We start from the raw sequence: 22892 nt of genomic DNA, 5'->3' as shown, positions 1-22892 counted from the left end.
AGGAACAACAACTAAGGGTTTATAAATTTTTCAGGTCGAAAGATGGATATAAAGTAAGGAACAGTAATGAAGATACTAAGTTTAACTGTAACCAGCCTGGACACCCATACCTACACTGTAGAATCACTTTAGAAATAAAACTACTTCAGTAGCTAAGCCCTCTTGGATGGCATCCAAGTCCAACTCACTTTATATATTACCTTACTGTGTGCCAGACACTGCTAATTCAATGAGCAGCCTTTTTTTTTACCATTTCTTATTTCAATCCAGTATGAATAGTAAGCTCTATGTACTAATAATTTTTTAATAATCATTAGCTCATCCAACATGGCAAACAATGAACAATTATTTAATACCCACTTGTATTTACCACTATTCTCTTCCTTCTTGAGCAATCATCTCTGAAGTTCCATGCTGCAAAGATAAATCAAGCCTGTTCTTGTGGAAAATTAAGTCAAATTTCCTCCAAAGACAGATTCTCATGAAAACCCAATAACAGATGATTTTTTTTTTTAGACATTAGGCTTATAGACCTTGGTTAATCATGCTTTCACTAATCTTAATTTCTTATGACATGTATCACTAGTTTTTAAATTATTCATTCAATGAATATTTACTGATTTTATACTACATACCAGGCACTTCCCTAGGTACAGAGGACACAGCAATGAAAAATAGCCCAAAATCCCTGCCTTATGGAGCCCACATTCTAGTGGAAGAGACAGGCAGTATCACTAGAAATAAGTAAAATACACAGTCTGTTCAATAAATGCTAAGGAGGAAAATAAAGCATGAAAGGGAGATGGAAGTAGTACTTTTAAATCATTGGCCACAGAAAGCCTCACTGAGAAAATGATTTGCGTAAAGACCTAAAGGACAAAAGGAAGCAAGCCATGCAGATAACCTGAGGAAGAGCATGTGCAAAGGCCCTGAGGCAGAAGTGGACCTCTTATGACATGAACAACGAGTCCAATATGGCTGAAGAAGAAAATAAGGGCGGAGGGAGAGCAACTGATTATTTAAAGGACATTGGGTCATACCTTGGATGAGATGAAAAGCCATTGGAGGGTTTGAGCATACAAGTGACATGGTATGACCCATAAGGGCGGAAGTGAGGCAAGTTCAGAGTTCATTAGAATAATCCAGGCAAGAAATGATGATAGCTTGAAAACAGTGCAAGTAGGGAGAAGTGAGCATCTTCTGATTATATTTTGAAGGTAAAGCAGACAGGATTTACTGAGGAGTATGAGCTAGGTCAAGGATTACCCCAAGTTTTATGACCTCTGCAAGTGGAAGGGGAAATTGGCATTTGCTGAGATGGAGAAGATTGTGACAGAGCAAGTTGGGTAGGGAGAGGGCAGTATCAGGAGTTCACAGTGGACGTGTGAGATTTGAGATGCCTGTTAGACATCCAGCTGACACAGTCAAGAAGACAGATATATGAGTTCGGAGTTCAGAGGAGAGATCTAGCTGGAGATATAAATTTGAGAGTCATCAGTGTATAGATGGTATTTAAAGCCATGAGGCAGGATGAGATCACTGAGGTCTGGGCTCTTAGGGCACTCCACATTGAGAGGATACGTTTTGCATAATTTATCTGTCTCCCAGTTTCTCTGTACCCCTAAAATTTGCTTTGAGACAAGCTTGATACAAACCCATGTTTACATTTCCATGGCAATAGACTATGATGTCAACTAAAACCCTATGTTATCCTTTTATATGCTCCAATTAAAAGTGATGGCTGGAGAGATAAGGCTCATGTTCAACCAAGCATCTAAATTTAATCCTTGGCAAGTCAGGAAATGATTGCTTAATTCTCAAAAGATTTTAATTGGATGGTGGCATAAGTAAATTTAGAAGCTTTTGGATCCAAAGTGGATGAAACATTGGACCTAGATTACTTCTTGAAAAAAAGTCCAAAATTTTATACTGTACCTAGAAAAGATTATATGTGTTTGACATATTGCAGTACCCTCTAACCTGCCTTCCACCAGAAGCCTCTTGACCTATCATATTTAGAACAGAAACATCTCTTTGGTAGTCACATTTTCAGGAAAGTAAAAGCCAAAGGAGTGTTGATCTAAGAAGTATCATGCATTCCCAAAATTAGAGGAATATAATAGCATCCTTCATTATTCTTTCTACTCCTTAAATGGGCCTTGAAACTTGCTTATCGGTTACCAATCAATTTTTAAATTAATATTTCATTAAACATGTTTCTGTCAACTGAATTCCCTCAATTCAAAAGAAATCATTTGTGGGAAATTTTCTGATTTGGGTCCCTTCAAAGAAAATATATGTTAGTAAGTAAATTACATATGACAAAGAAAGAGCACCTGTTATTTGGTATTACTAAGCAGTGCTGTTAGCAGTGTATTCCTTTGCTAGCTCTTCATGCCCTGCTGCCTGCATTCTAGGGAGAGCAAGGTGAGGTGGGCTTTGTGATGAATGTTGCTCCAGTATTTTGATAACTTGTATATAATATTGAAATACTGAGACTGTGCTAACTGCCAAGGGTATTGCAAATAATATAACATGGTCATTGCATTTGAGGAACTTATAGTCCAAGGAAGAAGGCAGACACGAAGACAGATCACTGTAGTACAGTGTGGTAAGTTCCTGCAGGTTCTGTGGGAGCACAGGGGAAAGTTTCTGAATAAGTTGCCTCCTGAGCCAAGTCTTGAAAATTAGCAGGTGCTAATCCAGCAAAAAAGGGAAAGGAGTTCTTACTGGCCAGTTGGGATATCATGCAGGAGCAAAGTCATGGATGTGCATGGGTGTCCTGGGGCCAGCAGCCGCTGGGTCTGCATAGTGTACACTGAGCATCAGATGTGAGGTGCTGATGAAAGGCCTCATCAGCCATGCTAAGGTGCTTAGGTTTTATTCCATAGGCCCTGGGAGCCAGTGGAGGGCTCAAAGTACAGGAATGACATGGTCAGATTTGTATTTCACAAAGGCAGATTTAAAAGAAGGCAATATTTTGAATGTATCAGAAGCATTCTCCTTGAAGACAAGGAGACCCATTTGAAAGGTAAGACTCTTCACACGAGTTCATGAGGGCCTGAACCAGGACAGTAGTGATGGGGACAAAGAAGAGGGAAGGGGGAGGGTAGAGCTCAGTGGTAGAGCATGCGCTTAGCATGCATGAGGTCCTGGGTTCCATCTCCAGTACCCCCATTAGAAAATGGAAAAGAAATTACAATTTAAAAAAAATTTTTTTAAATAAGAGGGAAAATGTCAAAGAAATATTTAAAGAGTAAAAGAGCAGAAAACATCTGTTAATTAAAAAGGGCATTAATCAACATCTGCTCTCTGGGCCTTAATGATCAAAACCCTGCCGCTGACAGCTTTCTCAACTTGACAAGACCTGGAAAGCAAAGTTCTTGGAAAGAACCATTTTATGGAACAAAAGAATTCTATGCTTCATGCTTTTTAGCAAGAGGAAAAGATTATATTCCTTAAAAATCAAAATAAATGTTATCAAATAATTAAAAGGCAATCAAATCCTCTCGGTGGATGGGAGGGATCCTAAATTTGGTTTTGAGATTGAAAAAAAATATTGATATGCTTTTATAACTGTAATAGAGAAGTTAATGACATTTAACTCAGGAAGTTCACAACTATTTCTTGAAGATAGTGAAAGTAAGAAGATGTTAAACATACGAATATGCTTTAAAAAACAGAAACTACGCAAACTCAACCACCCATGTAACAAAGATATTTATAATGTAGCCAAGGTGTGGTGGGAGAACTTAAATACCGCGAAACTAGAGTAGGAAAGAACCTGGGTTCATTTCTGTTTTGTGCCCTGTTCATTTTAATTATTGGAAACAGGGCTGGGAAGAGTTAAGTGATTTGCCCCAGCAAATACCTGTTATTGTTGGAGCCAGGATTAAAACTTGTATCTCTTGATTCTCAAATACTAACATATTATTGTGAAGATTAGAGTAGCATTTCAGAAGTTTGACATATATTTGCAAGAGATAAGATGTTTAAAAGTGCTACTAGGGAGCAGTTTCCTTGGGGTAGAGGGGACCAAATGCAGCTATCTGCATCAGTGGACTTAATATTGTCATGCAGAATTTTTTTTTTAGATTTTTTTATCATAGTAAAATATACTCAACATAAAATTTATTGTTTTAACCATTTTAAGTGTTCAGGTCAGTGGCATTAAGTACGTTCACAGTATTATACAACCATCATCACCATCCATCTCCAGAACTTTTTTCATCTTCCCAAACAGAAACTCTCTACCCATTTAAACATGAACTCCCTGTCCTCCCTCCCCTCAGGCCCTTGCAACCACCATTCTACTTTTTCCTTTATGAATTTGACATCTCTAGCTGCTACTTGTAAGTGGAATCATGTAGTATTTGTCCTTTTGTGACTAGCTTATTTCACTTAGCATAATATCTTCAAGGTTTACCAATATTGCAGCATGTGTCAGAATGTCCTTCCTTTTAAAGGCTGAATAATATTCCACTGTGTGTATAGACCACATTTTGCTTATCCATTCATCCATCGATGGACATTGGGTTGCTTCCATCTTTTGGCTATTGTGAATAATACTGCTGTAAAACATAAGTATACAAATATCTGTTCAAGTCCTTGTTTTCAGTTCTATTGGATATATATCCAGAAGTCAAATTGCTGGATCATATGGTAATTTTCTTTCATTTTTTGAGGAGCCACCATATTAGTCTGCATAGCAGTAGTACCACTTTTCCATTTTGTATCTTACATTTCTTTTTAAACTGCCTACCCTTTATCTTAGCCATTTAAGCCTCCTTTTCCTATTCCAGTTTATTTTGTGAGTTTTTTGTCTCCTATTTTTAGCTCCTGCTAGTAATCCCTCTTTTATGTCCTCTTAGGCAATTATGTGTCCCCATGTGCACGCATACGTGTTGTGTCTAAGTGTATGTTTGGCAGAGGGGTGGATGTCTTTGCAGAAGAGGAGCTCAGTAAACCTTACACCTTCTCCACTGCCCCAAACTCAACACAACATTGCTGTCACCACTCTGTTACTTGGAGACACCAAATTTATTGATTCACTGTCCTAAATTTATACCTTTAAGTTGATTCCCTTTGCTATGATGAACTTCTTTGAACACTCATCTTTTGGACTTGTGTCTTTCCTTAGGGAAATTCCTAGAGGTAGAATTACTAGATCAACAGAAATAACATTTTTTAAATGTTTGTAATGTATTGCCAATTTGCCTTCATAAAAAGTGCTGTGAAACACACTCCCACTAGCAATGTGAGAAACGCCTATTTCCTAGAAAACTAACACATTGCCAGTTTGAAAGGTGAACAGTGTTATCTCCTGTTTTGATACTAGTGAGACTGAGTTTTTACTCAGGTGTTTGTTGGTTGTTTGTATTTCTTCTTTCATGATTGCCCATCCATGTGTCCTTTGTCCATTTTTCTGTTGGCTACACCTTAAGATTTTTAAATGAGAGTATTCAGAGAAAAAATAACAGAGTCTAGTATAAAAGAGAGTTCTTTTATAGAACTCTCTTTAAGGCAGAACCATAAAATTGAGTCTTAAAACTCCAGCCAGCATAAAACACTGTGGACGTGAGGAAGAGAAAGGTTTCAACACTGGCTGCCAACTAGAATTGTTAAACCAGACTTCCGGCATTGGGGCCCAGGCATCAGTATTTTTTAAATAAATTCCCTCCATAGATTCTGATGTGCCGCCAGGGTGGAGAACAAGTGATTTATCAGTAAAAGCAGGAGCTATGACGTAGTGTGAATGTGGCAACACTATAGTAATTGGAAGAAATCACCCTTTGAGAGAATGATAGGGTTATTCCTGACTCTGAGGAGCCATACTTGTCACAAGTGAGCACATCAGTTTATAAGTAGCACCATACCTGGTTATACAGTCTCTCAGCTCTGATAATACAAAGCATTAACACCTGACATGCTGTGTCACGTGACACCATCCAATGGCTATCAGTTCTTGAATTATGTGAGTTCCACTCAGGACAGTTACCTCCTTGTTAAGTGGCTGGATCTTCCTCCATTTTGACAGTGAGCATACAGTGTTAACACCTGACTGTAAGCTCAGTGAGGACCAGGTCTGGATGTCCCCAGAACCTCAGCACAAAGCCTAGAATATAGTAAGCATGACAAATGTGTGCTGACAGTGGACTGAGTATCCCAAAACTGGTCTGAGATGATTCCAGTGTATTTCTTCCATAGTTACACTGAGTCAAAATCCACCTCATTGGATACAATTTTAATTACATTAGTATTTTCCACATAGTGATGAGTTACCCTTTTGTTGTATGATCTTTAACGACAAGATTTCTTCTTCTTTATGATCTTAAAATCTTCATATGAACATTTTAAATATCTCCATCTACCTTACTTTACTTTCTTCACAGTTTTTATAGTACAAGCTTGACTTGGGGGCATTTCTCATATTTCTGCAGAAGACAGTTGTAAATTATCTTTGTATATGGTTAACTTGTTTTCTAAATTAAACTTGGAGGTTTTGTTTCTTTTGTTTGGGATGTTTTGTTTTGTTTTGTTTTGTTTGGGAGTGTTTTGATCTTGATTTGTTTCCCAAATATATCACATATTAGATACCAGCTTTTCCTCTGTGATCAACAATATTTTCTAACGCAATTCTTTCATAATATTGCAGAAAGTAATTTGTGCAACAGTTTTTAAATGTTCTTTACATATTATATTTTATATCTGGATTTTTACCACTGGTTTAAAATGTTATAATCTATAGACTGTGGTAGCAATAATATTGATTTTTTCCTAAATTACAAGTCTTCATTTTCAAGTGAGAAATACAGATCTAAATTTTCAGTTATCTAAATTTTCAAACAAGTACAGTTGACCCTTGAACAATGCAGGGGTTGGGGTACCAACCCCATACGATCAAAAATTCACAAATAACTTTACAGTTATCCTCCACATCCACAGTTCCACATCCGTGAATTCCACCAACCACGGATCATGTAGCCCTGTAGTACATATTTAGTGAAAATATCTGGGTATAAGTGGACCCACACAGTTCAAACCAGTTGTTCAAAAGTCCTTTAAGCTAGCCTGATAAAAATTATAAGCAGATCTTTGGTAAGGCATACCTCATTTTATTAAGCTTCACAGATAGTATTTTTTTCATAAATGGAAGGTTTGTGTCAACCCTGCATTGAAAAAGTCTATCAGCACCAATTTTCCAACAGCGTTTGCTCACTTGGTGTCTCTCTGTCATATTTTGGTAATTCTTGCAATATTTCAAACTTTTTCATTAATATTGTATTTGTTATGGTAACCTGTGATCAGCGATCTTTGATGTTACTATTATGATTGTTTTGAGCACACCCATCTAAGACGTTGAACTTACTAAATGTTGTGTGTATTCTGACTGTTCCACTGACTGGCTGTTCCCCCCATTTCTCTCCCTATCCTCAGGCCTCCCTATTCCCTGAGACACAACAATATTGAAATTAGGCTAATTAATAACCCTACAGTGGCCTCCAAGTGTTCAAGTGAAGGAGTCACACATCTCTCAGTTTAAATCAAAAGCTAGAAATGATTAGCCTTAGTGAGGAAGGCAGGTGGAAAGCAGAGATAAGTTGAAAGCTAGGCTTCTTGCGCCAAAGAGTTAACCAAGTTGTGAATGCAAAGGAAAAGTTCTTGAAGGAAATTAATATTCCTCCTCCAGTGAACACAGGAATGATAAGAAAGCAAAACAGCCTTATTGCTGATATGGAGAAAGTTTCAGTGGTCTGGACAGAAGATCAAACCAGCCACAACCTTCCCTTAAGCCAAAGTCTAATCCAGAGCAAGGCCCCAACTCTCTTCAATTCTGTGTAGGCTGAGAGAGGTGAGGAAGCTGCAGAAGAAATGTCTGAAGCTAGCAGAAGCTGGTTCCTGAGGTTTAAGGAAAGAAGCCATCTCCATAACATCAAAGTGCAAGGTGAAGCAGCAGGTGCTGATGTAGAAGCTGCAGCAAGTGATCCAGAAGATCTAAGATCATTAGTGAAGGTGGCCACACTAACAACAGATTTTCAATGTAGATGAAACAGCCTTATATTAGAAGATGCCATCTAAGACTTGTATTGCCAGAGAAAAGAAGTCAATGCCTGGCTTCAAAGGACAGGCTGACTCTCTTGTTAGGGGTTAATGCAGCCGGCAACTTAAAATTGAAGCCAGTGCTCATTTACCATTCTAGGGTCCTTAAGATTTGTGCTAAATCTACTCTGGCTGTACTCATTAAATGGAACAAAGCCTGGGTGACAACACATCTGTTTACAACATGGTTTAACTGAATATTTTAAGCTCACTATTGAGACCTACTGCTCTGAAAAAAAAAAAAATTCCTTTCAGAATATTACTGCTTATTGACATGCACCTGGTCACCCAAGAGGTCTGATGGAGATGTACAATGGGGGTAAATGTTGTTTTCATGCCATCTAACACAATAGCCATTCTGCAGCCCATGGATCAAGGAGTAATTTCAACTTTTACATCTTATTATTTACTAAATGCACTCTCATAGGCTATACCTGCCATAGAGAGTGGTTCCTTTGATGAATCTGGGCAAAGTTAATTGAAAACCTTCTGGAGAGGATTCACCATTCTAGATGTTATTAAGAACATTTGTGATTCATGGGAAGAAGTCAAAATATCAGCATTAACAGAAGTTTAGATGAAGTTGATTCCAACCCTCATGGATGACTTGGGTTCAAAATTCAGTGGAGGAAGTAACTGCAGATGTGATAGAAACAGCAAGAGAACTAGAATTAGAAGTGGAGCCTGAAAATGTGACTGAATTGCTGCAGTCTCATGATAAAACTTGTATGAATGAGGTGTGTCTCTTATCAATAGCACATAGCTGGATTTTAGTCTTTTGTTGGTTTTATTTATTTTTTATGACTGATATTTTTTGGTTTTTTATCTGGAGAATATAATCCATTCACATTTAATGTGAATTCTGATGTATTTGGATTAATTTCAAATATGCTGTCTTATAATAAACTACCCTTTAGAATACTGTTTCTCAAACAATTAAGGCTGTAGAACACAAGTAAGTCAGGAGACTTTTTGTGGAGTACCATAGGATATTATGCTTAAGTTAACTATATTCATATTTCACATGGAATTACCTTCTCTCTTCTTTTAGATTATAGTTTACACAAAGAGTAGTGTACCCAAAGATTTAAGAAGAAAAACTTTAATTTGAGAATATTCTGTCCATCAACTTAATTCCTTCTAGAGTCTAGGGAGAGGAGCACCATCATTTGGTCTTTCCATCTTAACGTCTTAGTTCAGCTTACAAAACCCCAGTGTTATTCAAAAGCACAGCTACCAGAAATTACACAAGAAGTTATAAAAACATGAAATATAAATAGGTGCAAGGGACATAAAGTACATTTGTGTATAATATAATGGGTTTTGGAGTCAGACCAACCTTGGTTTGAATCCTGGCTCTGCAGTCTTTTACTGGGTGAACTTGGGTATGTTTTTTAATCTAATTCTCATTCTCCTTATCTGTGAAATGGAGATGAGAATAATAACCTTTTCATGGGGTTATTGTAAGGATTAAGTGATTTAGTGGTCATAAGGTGCTTAGTGCAGTATTTATCTTGTGATAAGCACTCAGAAATGGTATCTGGCACTATTAATGTATTTTATATTTTAACAAATGTTTATCGGACACATGGTGTGTGTAGGCGCAGTCGTAGGCCATAGTGATATAGAAGCCAACGTGATACAGACTGTGAGAGAAACATGCATGGATTGCTAGGGAGTAGAGGTAGGGCAACTAACCCACACTGTTACATTTGGACTCTTGGAGGAAGTAATATCTGAATTGAATTTTTAAAGGATGCATATAGAGTTGCTCAGAAAAAAAGTAGGGGGGAAATTTTCCAGGGATAGGGAATAGGATATGCAAAGAGAGTTGAAATATAAATAAGATTTTAAGAGTGGACATTCTTCCCTATAACATCACTTAGTGCCACAGTCAAAAGAAGTGGAGGAATGGAATGAACTAAGTCGTTTTTAGTAGAGAATGTATTTTTATGCTCATGTGAATAATATTAAACAAATATTTGTCTTTCATAGCTACCGACTGCCCAATATTAAAGTCAAATTTGAGAGAAAATATATGTAAAATATATAAAGAACTTATACAATAGGAAAAAACCCAATTTAAAGATGGGTTGAAGTTCTGAATGGACATTTTTCCAAAGAAGACGTATAGATGCCCAATAAGTTCATGAAAAGATGCTCAGCATCACTAATCATCAGGGGAACGTAAATCAAAACCACAATGAGATATCATTTCACACCTGTTAGAATGACTGTTATCAAAAAGACAAGAAATAGTAAGAGAGAAAAGGGAACAATTGTGCACTGTTGGTGGGATTGTAAATCGGTATATCCGCTATGAAAAACAGAATGGAGATTCCTCAAAAAGTTAAATATAGAACAACCTAAGTGTCCATTGATGCATGAATGGATAAAGAAAATATGGTGTGTATATATACAAAGGATATTATTCCATCGTAAGAAAAGAAGACAAGCTTGCCATTTGCGACAACAGAGATGGATCTTGAGGGCATTACGCTATGTGAAATAAGTCAGACAGATAAAGACAAATACCATTTGATCTCACTTATATGTGTAATCTTTTTTTAAAAAGTTTTTTTAATTTAAAAGCTAAGCTAATAGATACAGAGAACAGATTGGTGGTTGCCAGAAGGGGAATTCAGGGATGGGCAAAATGGGTAAAGGGGGTCAAAAGGAACAAACTTCTAGCTACAAAATAAGTCACGGGGATGTAACGTACAGCAGGGTGACCATAGTTAATGATACTATATTGCTAATAGATCTTAAAAGTTTTCTTGAAAAAAAGGAACTGAGAGAAAGCTGATTATCAAGCAAAGTAGCACAGTATGGTTTAAAGACCATAGCAATGGAATCATAAGACCAGAATGAAAGTTTAGGCTCATCCACCTGACAGCTAGGTACATATTGATAAGCCATTACTTTTTTGAATTCTCACTTTCTTCCTAAAACAGAGATGATGATATTCCTACCCTAACCCATCTTACAAATGTATTGTGAAGCTCAAATACAATATAACCAGTTCTTGATTATACAGGGTGATGGGATGTGAAAGAGGCATGAGCACCAAAACCCAAACCTAGCAGATAAATTTTAAAATTTAATAATTGATTCCAGAATACATTATTTTTTGTATGCTGATTTAGCCTTCTAATTATCTAATTATATTTTGCTTAGGATAAAAATAATTCCATTTATATTTCTTTTACCTACACCAGCAGATGGCAGGAAGCAAAGGCTTAGAGCTAATTACAATGTGATGACAGAAGCCATTTTGAAATTTAAAATTTACTATAATTAATTGGCAAAATAGAAAATAAAATATTGGTTTTATAGTTATTTGTCACTATTCATACTTTGCTTGTCTTCTTTGATGAATTAAAATGTTTTCACAAGGAACTTCAATAAATGCTTTAGTCCATACAACTCTTTCTGCTCCTTTTTTCTGCATCCTGATTTTCCCACATACCTTTATGCCATCCTATAGCTGTCAATCCCCACTCACTAACCCTCCATACACATATATTTGTATTTCCCCCGTCTTCTCTTGCAACTTGTAGTCCAAAATTAGCTCACTCTACACTTCCCTATCCAAGCTCCTATTCTTTCTCCAGGACTTTTCTCAGCTAGGAGTAAAGAGGTATATATAATTATTCAAAAAGATTAGTGGATGTTAGCTGGTATTTTAATTCTTAAATGTATTTTTAATATTTTGACCCATATACCTCTCCTGGTGCCTTCTGTACTCAGTCCTACATCCCACACTGGAAGAATGAAGAAGGATGTGAACCCTTCTTGTCCCTATTATTCTGACCATATTTGGGAGGGGAGGGAATTAGGGTTCTTTTTTTTTAATTTTTTAATGGAGGTACTGGGGATTGAACCCAGGACCTCATGCATGCTAAGCATGCACTCTACCACTGAGCTATACCCTCCCCCTGACCATATTTGTTTAATAACCATTCTACTTGGGCTACAGTCATACACAGCACTTTTCCCTGCTCTCACTTCATGGTATAATTTGTTGTGTACATGGGCATCTGTCATCCCACCTATCTAAGTGTCTTTTAAGGTATAGACCATTCATTCAAAAACATTTACTTCTGACCATATTAAAATAACTAGTACAAGACATACCTTCCCACCATAAACAACTAGAAAATGGGACAAAACATGAAGCAACTGTTTCTGATATTGGACAGCAGGAGTGTTTCCCAGAAGAGAAAGGAAACAGAGAAGGTGAGTCCTGAAGGCCCATTACTGACCACGGCACAGAGAGGAGGAACTCCGGGAAAACATGGCAACAACAGTGAGTTGAGAAATCTGAGTTCATAGCTTAATATGGCTAAAATTTATGGGAACATGTACTGGAGAGGAAAGAGTTAATCAAGGAAAGGTCAAGAAATCTGCATAGGAGTCTCCTTTATCTGTTGCTAAATGCTAAAGGGACATACATAGAAACTCCACAAAGCTGGGTAACTGCTGGAGAGCTCTAAGCTCAACATGACCCAGAAATTATACAGGAATGGGAGGTGTTGAGTTCTATCCAGCCAGAGACATTGTTGAACCCCTGGAACATTCAGTAGCAATCCAAGAAGGACCACAATTTAGTAGAAAGGGTAAACTTGCCCTGAAGTAAAGGTCACTCTAAACTCACTCTAACAGACTTCAAAAGCAATCTTTAAAGGATTAAACAGATTCACAAATTAACTATCTGAAAAAACAAAGTTTAACCTTTTGGAAAAATACAGCAAAATTAAGACACTCAGTGATGTAACATTTGCAATATTCAGCATTTAATCAAATGCTGAAGATGCATTAGACATGCAAAGAATCAAAAAAAAATGTTATCCATAACCAAGAAAAAGAAGTAAATCAAAATCAACACAGAAATGACAAGGATGAAAGGATGATGGAATTAGCAGAAAGGGATTTTAAAAGAGCCCTTATAAATATGCTCAGTGGTTTAAAGAACATGAACATGGTGTGGAGGAAAATAGAAGATGTATAAAAGAACCAAATAGAAGTTTAAGAAGTGAAAAATGCAATATCTGAAATGAAAAACTCACTTGATGAGTTTAACAACAGAGTAGACATTACAGAAGAAAGGATCCATGTACTTGAAAACAGTAAATAGAGATTATCTAAATTGAAACATAGAGGAAAAGACTGAACAAATTGCACAGAGCCTCTGTGATGTGAGACAATCAGTTTGTCATGTGTGTAAATGACATCTAAGGAAAAAGGAGTGAGAGAGGCACAAAAATATTTGAAGTAATAATGACTGAAATTTTTTCAAATTTTAAGAAAAATATAAACACATAGATCAAAGAATTTCAATGAACCCCAAGGAAGATAAGCATAATGTAAACCATATCAAAGTCCACTGTAATCAAATTCCTGCAAACCAATTTGAAATTCTTAAAAACATCTAGTGTCAAAAATACACATTACATATAGGGGAAGAAAGATTGATTGCAGACTTCTTGCCGGAAACAATGCAAGCTAGAAAAAAATTGAATGAAATCTACAAAGCACTGGAAAAATAAACTGTCAACACAAAATTCTGTATCCTTCAAAATGATGGGGAAATAAAGATAAAAACAATAGCCAAGAGAAATTATCACCAGAAACTTGCACTACAATAAATGTTGAAGGAAGTTCTTTAGGTGGAACCAGAATGATACTAGATGATATGCATATCCATCCAAAGGCATGAAAAGTCCTAGAAATGGTAAATATGTGAGTAAATACAGACTTATTTTCATTCCTTCATTTCTTTAAAAGACAATTGACAGTTTAAATAAAAATAATAACACAGCTTTATAAGGTTTATATCATGTAGAAGTAAAATGTGTGACACTAATAGCACAAAGGTTAGGAAGGGGAAATTGAAGAATACTACTGTAAAGTAAGTTACATTTGTAAGTAAAGTGGTTTTGTAATGTTGGGAAATAAACTAAGTTAAAGTGCTTATTATGAACTCTAGATCAATCACTTTTAAAAAAAGAAAAATGAGGTAGAATTAATAACACATCAATAGTGAAGAAGTGGAATGCAATTAATCCAAAAGAAGTTAGGGCAAGAGAAATAAGAAGCGTATTGTAACGTTGGGTAGTGATATTGCTGTAAAAAAATTGTCGGGAAGTGATGCTCCGTGAATGTTTTCATGTTTCTGCATGATCAGGACTGTCTGAGAAAGGTTGCTGGCACCTGGATTAAAGAATGTTTGAATGACAAAACCTTAGAAGTCAGAGATCTCAGAAGAGATTTAGAGACTTCTTCTTTGGATGCATTTATTTACATTAGGGTTGTAAACCTAAACACCTCCCCCTCTTTTCCCCTAAGAGGATTTGTTTACATTAAAAAGCAAAGGTCAATAGGTCATTTTCTTCTCTCCCTCCCTCCTTTTCCCTCTCCATCCTCTCCCCTCCATCCCACCGCAGAGGGGAGGAGAAGCAGCAGCTGTATTAGCTGTCCTATATAAATCTCAAAAAAATCATTATTTAAAAAGTTTCTCTCACGATGTCACCCCACAGGGGATTGGGACATGGAGAACTAACATAATTACGAGTAATTAAAAGGCTGGATCTGATCCAAAAACCTAGTGTCAATACTTAACAAACATTAAATTAGGAAGGTGGCATCTCACCTGTACAGTGGTCTGGGAAAGCCTCTCAGAGGAGGTAGTATTTAAGCAGAGATGTGAATGACGTAAGGCCATGTAAGACTGAAATGTGTGGGAGAAGAACTAACATGTTCAGCTTTACTGGTTCTCCCAGGGCCTGGCACACTTTTTCATATATAAGCAAAATTTAAATAAGGGTCAAGTATATGACACTGAAAGGCTGGCCACTTCTAGCTAGAGTATTGTTTATCTATTCTATAAAGTCATGAGTAGCCACATCTTCAGAAAAAAAAAATGACTTTTAAGCCACAGGCTTGTTAGCTGGGAAAAGATAAGAGTTAGAAGTCAAAATCAGTTAAGAAGCATTTAAAGCATAATTCATGTTTCACTTCCTTAAATAAATCATGTGTATGCACATTTCGGGTGAGGAGCCACAGAATGACATTTTAGTTTCAAGGCTAAGTTCTTTTCACAGAGGTAGAAATAGGTGTCACTGGCTTGGTTTAGAAATTACCCTCATCCTTGTAAATGTGACATACACAAATGCTGAGAAGAACAGATACGGTTGAAGAATACAGGCAGTAGGAATAATGAATTTTAATCAGGAAGTAACTACTGGTACAATCCCCTGTTCTAGGGGTGTACAGTGTAGCAGAAGCTTGCAGCCCAGAGAAGAAGTAATGAAATTCAAAAGCCAAAAAGCAACATATTCCTTGGCTTTTGGCTGGAGCCAGTATCAGTGTGACCTTTTTGGTCAAAAGACTTCTCATCCCTGTTTCACCAGGTCATTCCTTTCACTGGTATGAATCATCTCTGAGAATCCGTAACAGGCACATCATTGTCAAGAAGTTAAAAGCAATTGATAAGTTGTTCTGATAACACCTGTCAGTGAAATAACTCAGAGCACAAAACCCAGGCATTTAAGGAGTTGACAAGTATTATTAAACTTGTTTTGCAAGAGAAGAAGCTGGTTCAAAGAGGGAAAAGCTGTCAAAGGTAATACAGTCAGTCAGTGGCTCAGGCCTCCTGCCTCGCACAAACTCGCCCAACCACATGGCCTCTTGTGGCCCGGAAGACTGAGGGGACCATTTATGACCATTTATCGGTGTTTCCTTCTGTCCAACTTTAAAATATGACATTTTTAAGCTATGAATTTGTTTTAAATTCATATATATTTCTTCTAACTGGTTTTCTCCTTCATTCATAAATTTACACTTTTAAATTTTTTAATGGTAGCAACAGTATATTTCTACCAGTACTGCTTTTTTTTTCCTTTGAACACTTAATTGGTCTGTTTTTGGCACCTTCCTAAAGCTCATGTTTGAACTGGAAAGAGTTATGATGATGCCTTTTTTTTTTTTTTTTTTGATGCTTTCATACAGAGGATGGTGTTTTGTGCAGGTCCTTTCCTGAACCTGACCATAATTTTGTGATTTTAATAAAGAAAAAAGATAGAAAAGCCTAATTCAAAGTGAAACTAGAATCAATAATTCAGAAATGCTTCTGCTCATTTGTAACTAATATTCTAGTTGCTCTCTACTTTCCACTCTAATTCATTCGCTTTTTTAAAAAATCAGCAATGAACTGTCTTAATCTGAGTTCAACAGAATGCAGATTAGTAAAACAAAGGCTTAAGTGTGCATCCTCTACGCAAGACTGTAATCCAGGGAGCAAGACCAAGGGACAGGGAAGGTGAAGCCGGGAAGCAGGAAGAGCCGATACCAAAATACCTGACATGTTTAACAGGTTGCTCCATCCCACAAGACAGCCAGGAACAAAACAGAAACCTTGAAGCGGGGAGAGAGTGGCCTGGGCAAGGCTCTGTTAGGTTGCACCTGGAAGAAGCCAGCTGGAGGCAACTGGTGGCTGGGAAAAGATGCAGGGAGGCCAGATAAATCTGAAGTAGTAACAAGTGGCTTCTCATAAAACACAAAGACGTTCTGGTTGCATATACTTCTGTGCATAAGTATATAAAGTAAAGCATGAACTTCTGCTCCCCACTCCCAGCCTTCTCATAGACATCTGTCACTAACATTTCCTTTTCTAGACATTTACATATCATAGAACACGTACATGTATCTTTTTACCTTTTAAGAAACATGAATCAGATCATACTATCTGTGGTTTTTAAGTTTTACTTCACTGTCAACAAGCTGATTTTGCCCAGTAGGAGGTACGTTGGCAAATGCTGATTTACTGCATGAATTCATGTTGAGTTAATGCAGGAATGAAGGGATGATAACATGAGTTCTAGTTACAGTTCTTGCTTATAGAAAAGGAATGCTGCCAGTATTGGCAATGCAGTGGGCAAGGTCTTGTAAAACATGGAATTGTTATTGCCAGGCTACTGAACAGTCACCCCTGACTCCTCCTTCCCATTTGTCAACACCTCCACGTCTTCAGTTCAGAAGAAGGAATGATGCTCTTTGGGAGAGACATGGAAAAGAGATGCAGGGGAAGAAAAGTCATTTTCCCTCTACCCTTCTGAGTTCTTGGCTGAGACCCCCATAATAAAAGGCAGATTAACAAGAGAAAAACAAATAGATTTACTAACATGTATCCCTCAGGTATACATGGGAGATACCTAGGGGAAAATGAATCCCCAAGGGACCTGGAATTTGCAATTAAATATCATCTTAAGGTGGAAAGGGGAGGGGAGTGGCAGGCCTCTTAGGGGATTTTTAGGAAAGATGAATGTCTCCAGAGAAGAATAGATGGGAAGTGTGATAGTCTGTGACATCTGTCTAGCTGTGGTATTGACTTCTAGTCTCCTGTCCTGTCACAAAAGTTAGTCCTCTCCAGTTGGTGAAACTCCCAGGGAAGGGATTTATGGCAATTGAGTTCCTTTTGGAGGATATGTGTTTAGGCAGATAAAGGGAGTTAGAGAAACGCTATCCCTGCATTTGCTCTTTTTCAAATGCCTACAACTCAATCAATACACCACAGCAGCATATTTTGCAGTGGCATGTCCTGCACTCCCATGGTCATATTTTGGGGTGGCATATCCTGCCACCCTCCAGAGACAAAAGGAGACTCACAAAGTTTCATTCAGCCAGCAAATGGCGTTAAGATGCTGCAGAGTGTGGTCCCTGTCCTCATGCAGGGAAAGGCCACCATTGAGGGAAGACAGAGATAAAAGTAGGACAAAGATACCAAAGAAAAGAAAATAGTAGAATTCCATTTGAAAGGAGTGAGGAATTTCAGTGATGGCTAAATTAGTACAGTGCTTGTGTTAATATAAGTTGTTTAGAAATGAGTTTAAATCCCAGCCATCTGCTCCCACGTCAAACACATACTCACTGTACCCTTGATTTCACTCCTCCCCCACATACACGCACATTCCAATAATAATCTGATGATATAGTTTCATGATTTCCCAGTTGATAATAAAAATTTACCTAATTCAAACCAATGAATTGTGACCCAGATCTAAGTATAAATATAGTGGAAGTCATAAGTTTCTTTAGTGACAGTCTTACTAATTAAGTTATTTTGGCCTGTTTTTAGCCACATTGGGTATTTTTTCTTTTTAAGGTTGTTGTGAATGTTGTTTGTAGCAGCATCAATAAGCCAAGAATTCACATAGTTACTCAATCACATAGATTACTCATCATTGCCTGTTCATAACAGAATCCTAAAATGTTTTAAGATTTCTGATGCAAATCAAAATCTCATCATCACTTGTCATTGCTAAATTCAATGACAGGATAATAACATTACATTAAAACCATTTTTCTCTTGATTGAGTACCTTTTTCAGAAGTGAACCTTGTAGATGTATATTTTTTTCATCAGTACTATAAATGCATTTAGAATCTGAGATAAAAATAGAATTGAAAAGGGGAGGAGTGGAGTGGGATGTTTTCAAATTATTGATGAATCTCTTGAATCTCAAATAACCATATTTGACAGTGCACTGCTAGGCAATTGAGGAGCTTTAGCCCAGTTTACTGAGACTTTTAGAACTACAGAAAGGTGGTTTACAGGTCAAACTTGGTTTTTATTGACATGATCCTATGTTCTTGGCATCAATCACATGTCATTCCCATTGCAAACAGGCTGTTAGGGACCTGTAGGAACTGGCACTGTTCTATTACTCTAATATAAGATGATACTGGTTTCAAATAGATCATAGCCTATTTGGGAAATGAATATAAATTTCTAATCTGCTAAAACAGTAGGTTTTCATTGACTTATTGTGAACTTCTCTCTTGGCCTTTCTTTCCTGTCTAAAGCTAATTGACCTTTTTGGTGACACCTGCCATCCCTCCATTGGCTCCATTTGGCCCTTGCCCACTCCCTTCTGGCTAGTCAGCCAGTCCTCATGCCACTTGAGCCCATCTTCTTCACTTGCCCCTATACCCAGAACTCCTTTTCAGTCATGTCAGTAAAAATCCTTAGCTCTTGGAGAAGTCAATGAAGGTATAGTATAGACTGAAACAAGATTGGCCATGAGTTGACAGTAGTTGAATCTGGGTGATGGGTACATGGTGGTAGGGGAAGTCAGTATACCATTTTCTCTAGTTTTATATGTTTGGTATTTTCTATAGTAAAAACGTTAAACTAAACTTAGATTTTTAGAATCCATTTTTTTAAATAGATGCCCTTTTGAGTCAGTGCATGAAATGGGTGGTGTACAGGATAGATTAGGAGTAAAACCTAATCCTGCCGTCTAAATACCCCACTCCCACTCCACCCAAGGAAATAAATAAGATTCGTTAGTGCCTGGAGTTGCGACTTCCCTCTTCTCCTTAGGTCCTGAACCTGATTCCCCGAATCCTGGCACACTTCCTGCTTCTTGTTCAGTGACCAGACAGACCTGTACAGAGACACACATTAACTTGGTCCCGTTTAGTAAGTCCCAGCTGTAAATAAAGTTCTGGGCTGGGCATTACAAAGGGAAATATGAAGTTACTTCCTTTCAAGGGTTCTCCAAGATGGAAAACAGAGGCACCCACAAACAATCCTGGTGCAACACAGACACTAAGAAATGTCGTCTGGAGGAGAGCTACAGTAGGATGGCTGTAGGGCAGGGGGGGGAGAGAGGAATTTTGTCAAGCAGATGCATCTCCATAGTGATGCAAACCACTGAATGTTATCTTCAAGGAAGAGGTCATCTCTGCTTCTGCTTGCCGTTCTGGCTGCTGAGACTAGAGCTCCACCAGATAACCTTCCCTCTGTCTTCCGAAGAACTTAAATTGACTGCAGTTACCAGTGTGCTTTTTTCCCACCTTCTCTTTTTAAATTACGATAGCCTGACTTCTCGTTTGCCAAAAACTGGAGAAACCATCCATGGACATAAGTTTTTTATTGGCTTTGGAGGGAAAGGTGCCAACCAGTGTGTCCAGGCTGCTCGGCTTGGAGCAAAAACGTCCATGGTGTGCAAGGTAAGTGTACAGTACAGTGGAGAGGGTTCTAGAGGCAAAGCCTGGTTTTGAGATGTAAGTTCTTTTTTAAACTATTTTAAAGTGAACAATTCAGTGGCATTTAGTACAGTCATAATGTTGTACAACCTCCCTTTCTGTCTAGTTCCAGAACACTTCCATCATTCCAAAGTAAAACTCCTTACCCATTAAGCAGTTTCTCTCTATCTCCCCTCCCCTCAGCCCCTGGCAACCACCAATCTGCCTCCTGTCTCTATGGATGTATCTATTCTGGATATTTCCTATAAATGGAATCATATGATATGTGACATTTTGTGTCTGCCTTCTTTCACTTAGCATAATTTTTCAAGGTTCATCTACGTTATGTATCAGTACTTCATTCCTGTTGTGGCTGAATAATATTCCATTGTATACCCCACAATTTGTCTATCCATTTATCTGTGGATGGGCTGTTTTCGCCTTCTGGCTATTGTGAACAGTGCTGCTATAAACAAGTACATGTACATGCATGTTTAAGTACCTATTTGAGTCTTTGGGAGGTTCATTGTTTTTAAAGATTTAAATAGGAGAGAGTAATCTTCCTTGTCCTTTACACTAGTTTCTACCTCGCTGAGTCCTCTGGGAAGTAGCAGTCCTCAAATAACTTAATGCTGCATTCCCTGAATGTAATGAGTTTATAACTGGAGTGTGAGAACCGAGGGGAATTCGCCTACTCCAGTGGGTTTCTGTAGTCCAGCTTCTAAACAACAGCATGAACCATCCTGGGGTTTTTTTTTTTTAAAGCAGGTTTCACTCCAACAACACAGCTTTTGAATACTTTCTCTAACAACTGTTGATTTACTCAGCTCTAAGTTATTTTCTACTGCTGTATCTTGGATCAGAAAAGAATCTGGGCCTTAATGAACCACATATAACTGATCTTTAGGCATAGTTCTGTTTCCAGGTTTATAAAGAAAGGACATGTAAAATACACTAATCCTATTTCTATCCACTCTACTGAAATTATTTGAAAATAAACTGGCTGCCAAGGTTCAACTTTGGCATCTTCAATGAAATTTTAAGATGCTAGCATTACTAGTATAACAGGAAAGATAATTTGTTTTTGGAAAGCTAGCCAGGGTCTGTACAGTAGAGGAGAAGAAAAATATGAGAAATTTAGAAGACTGATCTCTCTCCTGTGAGCTGGGTAATTTCACCAAAATTTCTCTGAAATGTCACTTCCCCTTGCATACAGCACTTTTCTCTCTACAGGAGTCTTTAAATGATGTATAAACTATACAATTATCACTTCATCTGCTAAGAACTGTATCTTTCTGATTGATGATATAATTCTCATCTGGCTATTTGGTCAAAAACATCACATGAAGCACAAGATTCAAATTAAGAAACCTTCATTTGCTAAGGTTGAGCTCTTGATAGATTTAAAATTTCAATTAATTACCAATTAATTATTGATGATTTATTATGTGCAAGGAATTATGGAGCTGGGAGAGGGAGCTGATTAAAAGTGTTAGGCCTGACCCATCCTATACTTGATACAAAATGAGGGTTTGGGGAACAATCAGATGGTGCAGGGGGCTTGGGAACCGGAAAGAAGATGGTATCATTTCCGAGCTGGAAAACCTGGACAGAGAAGTGGTATTGGAAGCAAGGTACCAAAAATGGGTGCCTTGGAGAGAGAGGAGTTCCCTAGAGCTGGAGATGAGAAAGGAGAGGTGAGATAGCCCTCTCTTGGAAGCTTTATAAAAGCTATTCCTGTAGCCATTAAAGTAAAAAATGAATGTCCCCTGGGATCTCATCCAATGCAAAGAGTTTGAGATTGGTTTTATTTTAGGTGTGTTGAATTTGTGGCAAAGAGAGAAACACCAAATAGAAATATTTGAATGTGGAACTAACTTGGGAAATGAATCACGAAACCAGAGGAGTGGATGTGAGAGGAATAGAAGGTAGAAGGCTGTATTTGGGGAATATTCCAGTAGGAGGTTTATTAAACAAAGGTGCTGTTTGTTTTATTCTGGTCTGTGTATGATGGTTTACGTGAACACCTGTACAATTCTGAAAGTTCTTTATTTCTACTGGGCCTGATCTAGTCGTCTGCTGTTCAGGCCCACAGTGGAATTTAGCCTGGGTGTACAGAGAGGATATGGAAACATGGCTTCAGCTAAAACCTATACAGGGTTACTTTGTTTAGATACCTGGGGCCTTTAGACATGGATTTTTTTAAGCTTAAACAAATTGCATAATATTCTTAACACTTCTTAAAAAGAAAAATAAGATATCTTTTATAATAGAAGTTATTGTTATCTATTATAATATTTCATTCAATTGTGAGGTATATTTTTATTAAGCAAGTTGGCCAAACTGCCTTATAGCAGTTTTTTTTTAAGATGACAAATTACAAGTAGAAACCAAAATCATGAAATTAACTAAAGATAAAAATAAACAGATGGAGCCAAAGAAAAACAGGTAGAAAATCTCCTGTGGTTTTCTTAGCAACATTAACTTACCTACTACTGCTCTGCAACCAGCTAAAATTCAACCTCTGATGAAGGAACACTGACGGCACATGCACAACTTCTGATAGTGAGCTTAAGGAGAAATATTTGTCAGGAGAGTGTGACAAAGACTATTAAGCAAGAGTCCATTCAAGATGCATACAGTGAAACATGTATAATGAAACACTTCAAGTAGTTACGAGTTGTGTAGGCCAGTACTCAACTGAGTTAGAGGCCAAGGCCACGGTCCAGGGATCATTGGAGATGATATTTTGAGATTAAAAAT

At 37.5% G+C, this 22892-nt stretch overlaps 2 protein-coding genes across 7 annotated transcripts in view; one reads left to right on the top strand and one right to left on the bottom strand.

Moving 5' to 3' along the window:
• RBKS (ribokinase) overlaps window positions 1-22892 on the top strand; it is an 83826-nt gene that overhangs the window by 3467 nt on the left and 57467 nt on the right. For all 5 annotated transcript variants that reach the window (XR_834816.3, XM_010948459.3, XM_045511786.2 and 2 more), the window contains exon 2: window positions 19982-20114. Coding sequence is in view for 4 of the 5 variants with exons in the window: in XM_010948459.3 (XP_010946761.2) it covers window positions 19982-20114 (133 nt within the window). In the remaining variant the exon portion in view is untranslated. The remainder of the gene's footprint in view (window positions 1-19981; window positions 20115-22892) is intronic.
• The window catches only part of BABAM2 (BRISC and BRCA1 A complex member 2), a 387982-nt gene that overhangs the window by 359119 nt on the left and 5971 nt on the right, over window positions 1-22892 (bottom strand). The gene's annotated exons all lie outside the window — the stretch shown is intronic.

The sequence above is a fragment of the Camelus bactrianus genome, chromosome 15, assembly GCF_048773025.1.
Source record: "Camelus bactrianus isolate YW-2024 breed Bactrian camel chromosome 15, ASM4877302v1, whole genome shotgun sequence".
NCBI lineage: Eukaryota > Metazoa > Chordata > Mammalia > Artiodactyla > Camelidae > Camelus > Camelus bactrianus.
Note: the sequence above shows the minus strand (reverse complement) of the source record. Positions and strands in the feature narration are given on the sequence as shown.